The 6,000-nt window shown below is 37.2% G+C and overlaps 1 protein-coding gene across 4 annotated transcripts in view; it reads right to left on the reverse strand.

Annotated features, from left to right (window-relative positions):
- The window catches only part of tec (tec protein tyrosine kinase), a 45,437-nt gene extending 42,003 nt beyond the window's left edge, over nt 1–3,434 (reverse strand). For 2 of the 4 annotated variants that reach the window (XM_088922702.1, XM_088922693.1), the window contains exons 1-2: nt 3,039–3,104; nt 2,141–2,327 (exon numbers count right to left, since the gene is read on the reverse strand). In XM_088922702.1, the coding sequence (XP_088778828.1) occupies nt 2,141–2,327; nt 3,039–3,085 (234 nt within the window). In that variant the 5' untranslated portion in view covers nt 3,086–3,104. Of the gene's footprint in view, nt 1–2,140; nt 2,328–2,785; nt 2,849–3,038; nt 3,105–3,268 lie in introns of those variants that run through there. The other 2 variants (XM_088922711.1, XM_088922720.1) reach the window with 2 other exon arrangements.
- Nucleotides 3,435–6,000: the final 2,566 nt, after the last annotated feature.

Below are 6,000 nucleotides of genomic sequence, written 5' to 3' on the forward strand. Positions count from 1 at the left end.
ATTTCTGAGAAGCTGAAATTAGGGACACTGGGGTAGCCAACACGTCAATTTCAATATCTTCTGCCTGTGTTTACGTGAGGTGTCCTCAGTTTGTGTGTTTTGGGTTGTTAATCACTTTGCAGAGCTAACCCATCGCCCACGTGTCACCTTACTGAGGCTGTCACTCTCACACTAAGCTAAAGAAGATACAAAGTGTTAGAAACCACACACACCAACTGCACAGCAAATCAATGACAACGATATTTCAAAGAAAATATGCGGCTCAAAATTTTTTGCAGCATTATGCATTACAAAAAACTGTGGATCTTATCTGATGGGCTTTTAAGGAGGGCTCTAAAATTGCAAGTCCCCTACAACACACATCACCCATTTTCACACTCATCTTCATTGAATATGAAAAACAACTCCTACGTCCACTTGCACGCGAAATGTTTTTGTTTGTAAGAAAAACACAATAAATTCGAAATTATATCCAAAAAGACTGCATTTTGAAGAACAGTTTAGGATGATTCATAAAATTAGGAAGTATGAGACAGAGGATGTTTTGCAGCACATTACATCACATATTCCAGTCTGAAGCCCATCTTTTACAGGATGTTGAAGGATGTTTTGAGTTTGAAATAACACAGTATGCTGCAAAATTCAAATTGCCACACACAATAGACAGAAACACTTTGCACCAGGGAATGATTATTTTCACATTCATAAATCATCTGAAAATCAGACGTCGATTGTAGAATGTAAAAAACGTGCGTCGCAGAACCTTGAATCTGCCAAAATGGCTGATATCACAGCAGTTATGTTTAATGCTTCTTTGTCTATTGGCTGATGTAAGAATACAAAGTGTCTGTATCGTAAGGGTTCTTGCTAACATTAAGCAAATTCAAGGGTTTTCATTAAAATTCAAGTGAATCAAACAGATAAGAGGTATTACAAATGAAGTGTTGGCTACCCATATTGTCTGCAGTTCAATTGTCTTTAGAAAATGTATTTTGACAATATCAGTGATTAGCCTATTACAGAAACCGATACGTGCACTGAAATAAAGAGGAATCTTATTTTGCAATCAAAGCTGCTATTAAGTGTTATTTTATGTTAAAAAAGTGTCTAAGGGCTGACATGTACAGTACCAATCCCAAAATGCATGCTTTGTCCATCATTACCATATTCCATTGGTAGTGAAAATATCCCTTTATTACTTACACTGCTAGCATTTTGGTTCTCATTTCAGAGATACTGTACTCGGCAACTGATATAAACAATAACATTAACTAACTGCTACCTTTTGAGGTGTAATGTTCTGATACAGTCCACAATGAGAGTGAGACTCCCTCAGTGGTGTGCAATGTGTACCTGGACTTTACACCACCATTGCAGAGCATGCATCACAGAGCCACCTGCTCATACAGGCCGAGTCTGAAGAGCGTGCTAGCTATGCAGCCCAAGTAAACTGACTATAACAAGCTGATTCACCTCTGTCAACTCTAAAGAGGGGCCTGGTTAGAATACCACTATTCCAGCTGAGCTCCGCCAGTTATTGCAGGAATGGGTAGCCTTGACAAAAAGATAAATCTGTTATACCACACTGCAACAAATCAGCAAACACAAAATTTCGCTAACACATGCCAACTGGTAGTTGTCTTGTATACCATCCAAAGACTGAAGCAGCCACAATGAAGATATAGAAGAGCTGCTGCAAAACTGAAATCTCCTACAGGTTAACTGTGGGAAATGCTCATTCTGAAGTCATGCTCTGTATGTTGCTTAATTAGACCAATTTAACACTGTTTCGAAAGCTTAATGATATAATGGCTTTAAACCCCTTTCTGGAAAGGCACTTATGACAAACATAGGCATTTATGTGAAACAATATTGTTATGTTGAGGTATGGTATTTTAATTTCCAAAGAGAAAATGGAAGATACTATGTTATATGTCCTCAACAAATTCATAGGATCCTTCAATTATCATGTCCCAGTAAATCAAAAGGAATCCCTGTTTTTACTTACTGCTTACTAAACAAATAAAAGAGGAGATATTAACAGTTAATATGCAATAAAACAAGAAAACAATAAACAAACGTGATGTCTGTAGTTTAGGCTCTTTTGCACATGACAAGCAATTGGAACATCTGTACTTACCTCTGGTCTACCCTCGTAATACGTCAGTTTTGCTTTTGTCAATACGAAGACCCTCTCCTTAAAGTTGAGAGGAGAAGTGCGTTTCTTTTGCTGAGACCGCTTTATCAGAGTTTCTTCTAGGATTGGCTCGGAATTCATCTCCAGCTCCGGGGCACTAATCCTGCCATTGAACGTGCAATCTGGAGAGCTAAAACCCAGAAACCAAAATATCACCCTGTGGATTCAATGTCTTCAAAGACTGAAATTCAGGTTGTCAGAGGTAGCCTACTTCCTGGTTAATCATTAAAAGAATGTCGAAACACTCATTAGATTACTGAACAGGTAATAAATGTTTACACAGGCAGCCCACATAAAGACTGACAGAATTAGAGCATAATGTCACTGGAATGCAAACTGCACGTTTTCCTTTTTTTGGCTTCTTACTTTAAAACGGGTATGTCACATCTCGCAGAAGTATTTAAATTATTAAAAATACAAATATCATTATTGATAACTTCACTTGCCAGGACACAATTTACTCACCAAACAATGTCTACGTGCATGTTTAAGTTTTTAACAACAATGTATAACATTTACCGAGTAAACAACTATTTTTAGTTGCCTGCATTTAACTAAGCAACTGTATAGGCAAAAGCCATACTGTACCTCCTTATCCATTAAACATCGAACAAAGCTGAAAGAATAATTCTTCGTATTTCCTTCTTTTTATTTTGCAAAACGATCGCAATTAGGCACAACATACTGTACATTAAGGAACTTTTAGCAACAAGTACGAACTCATACTGACAATCTAATACAAGTATCCCACTCATTACTGATTTCAGACCCGACACAATCTGAATAAGTCGGGGGACAGACAGTATTATATCTACAGTACCAGCCCACAGTCTCGACACACCTGTCTACGGACTGATGCCTGCGGTTGCGCTTGCGGTACCATTCCATATTCTCGGCATGACCGATCCACACGGCTCATGTGACTAGAACTACTGTTCATAAAACCCAGGAACGTCCCAGATCCACCTTGTTTAAACGTATGCCCTGTATCTGTGCTAATGTTTGACCACACTGTTAATGATTAACGTGTTCCTCGTAGTATAATTTGCTTCATATAATAGCTGTTATTACCTGACTCATGAAGTTCAAGAATCCCTGATCCCCTACCGCAGGTTTCGTTTGATTTTTCTTTCGAGCACTAACCCGACCACCTTGTGAGGGAAGGCGAACAGACTGGTGTCAAAAATGAGGAAACGGCGTCTGTGAAGTATTGGTCTCGTTAACTTTGCACTCACAACAAGGAAGTTGTGAAACCCTGCAGAACATTCTCATGCATTTTTACTGGGGCGCTGCAACCTCTGAGGAGTAATGCGTTCATGTGACCATATTAAAATACGCTCTCGCACGTATTCAGTGTAAAATATCTACATGTAAGTATGTTGTTGCTGTTGCATTCAGGATATTTGGTAGAGCAGGCAGGGCGGAGGGATGGAATGTTATTACCTACTTACATTTTTCACAATTTCGATTTCCTTTTTACATCACCGTCCACCCTCGAAGGCAACTGTTCAGAAGAAGGCAACAGACAGCTTACCCTGCACGAACTGAAATAATAAAAACACAATCTGTTAGTAAGAACTAAAATAAGAGCTGGTACTTTCGGTTCCTCATATAATCGGAAAAAAAAATTATCAAAGAAAATGTTCACCTCCACATTTTTCTGGCTCGTGTGCCGAATGGGTCACACACCCAACGTGCAGTCCTGCGATGAAGACAGCAGGTGTAAGACTGAGACTGAATATCTGTTTTTCCAAGAAAAGCTTTGAATAAATTTCACACGTAAGATGTTAATAAATAAAAGCGAAACTGAAAACCCCCCATTGCTATTTAACTTTTTAAATGTGCTTGTTAAAATAGTTACACAACATCTGTCCCTTTTTTGCCTGCACACTGTGACAACCTCCAGGATCAGGAGAACTGTACTATCACGGGCTATGGTATATAAATACAAATCAGCATACATTTTAATTGGAAAAAGACTAATTGTTCTGTGAAATGCTGCTCTCAGTCAAATTAGCACTTTGCAACAACTTAAAATTCTTACTTAATTCTATGTATTTCATACAGAGGGTTAGAATCATCCTGGAGGCATGAGGTCCAGGTGAATTTTCGACCTTTAAGATAAACCAGTTGTACTTATTTTGGAATAAACTGTACGGACGCTCGTATCTGCAAATCTGTTGATTGAACTTCAGTCACTCCATTTGAGTCACCCTGTTTTGAAAGACTTCACAATACTTTAAATGTGATGTAAGGAGTCATGCAAACACTATTTCTTTCTGTTTTGTTTTATGATCCAAATAACCTGACCTCAGAACTTCTTGAAGTAATGTTTGTTTGGTGGTTATAATGGTTAATAAGAGTTACTTCAGCAACATTTTATGAATGACAGCTTTACAAGCAACATCACCTAAACCATCAGGACTGAAGGAACCATCAGAGCCCAATAGACCTCTACAGCAATTAAGCCAAACAGAAGTAGAGTTTTAATCTACAATTTCTCCGTGGTTATTGGCAATACAGCTATTTTATGTATTTCATTTCAAACACATTATATCTGTTTATATTTGTTCACATATAAAACCATTCTATGCTTTGACTGCATTGTGACTGGAACATTCCTAGAACGTTACTAAAAGCTTACCAAGTGGTCGCTTTTTGTCTGTGAAAAGGTCAATTTCTTGAACTGAATGAAGAGCATATGTACTATACATAATTTTCTCATGACTGCACAATTCGAAAAACTCCACTTACTTTTTCTAATAATTAGAGTAGAACTTTAAAAGCAATTTGTGTAATATTTTCTGTCTCTTCATAAAAACCATCTAAGATCCTATTTTACATTCAGGTGAATTGCTAATTACATGTAAGTGTTAAACACCAACAGTCTCCTGTTTATTGGCATTTTAATACATTTATCATACATCTTCATCAGAATAGGAGCAATTTCTGCTTTGAAACAAAAATGAAATTTCCTTCATTTAACATTACGGCAGTGTACAGCATAATTTTTCAGAAGACTTATTCTTTCTGACTGTTATAAATGAAAAGGTATTATCAGCTTCAGCTGATTACAGTCTTAATTTTAGATGTGTTCAGCTTTGTCTTTTTTTTACCACAGCTTTTGGGTCATTTGGTTTGGTCTACAAATGTATTCTGTGATTCTATTAAGTGCATATAATAGTTTCTGGGCAAAGATAAACCTTCTAACAATTTGATAAAATCCTAATTCTAGTTCAATTTCATTTTAAACTACATAACTGTCATCTTTCTTTTCCATGCAAAATATCAATTTCTCATCCACTACACACTACATTTAACTCATTGTCTGATAGGGAAAGACTGTGTCAAATTTAGCAATGCCACTGCAAAATAATCCTGAATAATTCTCCAGCCACATGTGGCACACAACAGAATCCCCTCCTTTTTTAAATGTACAGTATCTAGTACATGTGCCCTTGAATACGTATAATTAAAAAACATGGAATTAAACTTTTAGGGTGAAAGTGCACCAGACAAAGCATTTTGCTCCATCTTTTGCTTTTTGCTTCCCTTTTCTGGAAGCTATTTTTAAAACAGAATGTAAGTGGTACATCCATCAATAAATAATGTGCAATAGGAACTCTTTTTTATTGTTGGGAGAAATAGGCAAGAGGTTTTGCGAGAAAAACCGAGGTGCAAATTTTTGCTGATGGAAAACACATTCAAAGTAGGCCGGCTGCCTTGTAATTGTTTTGTGTTGTGGCAGTGACATAACTTGGTGGCTGAGAGGAGAATGCTGACCAAGCTCACAGCCATCATGA

The sequence above is a fragment of the Atractosteus spatula genome, chromosome 1 (assembly GCF_055471065.1).
Source record: "Atractosteus spatula isolate fAtrSpa1 chromosome 1, fAtrSpa1.hap1, whole genome shotgun sequence".
Lineage (NCBI taxonomy): Eukaryota > Metazoa > Chordata > Actinopteri > Semionotiformes > Lepisosteidae > Atractosteus > Atractosteus spatula.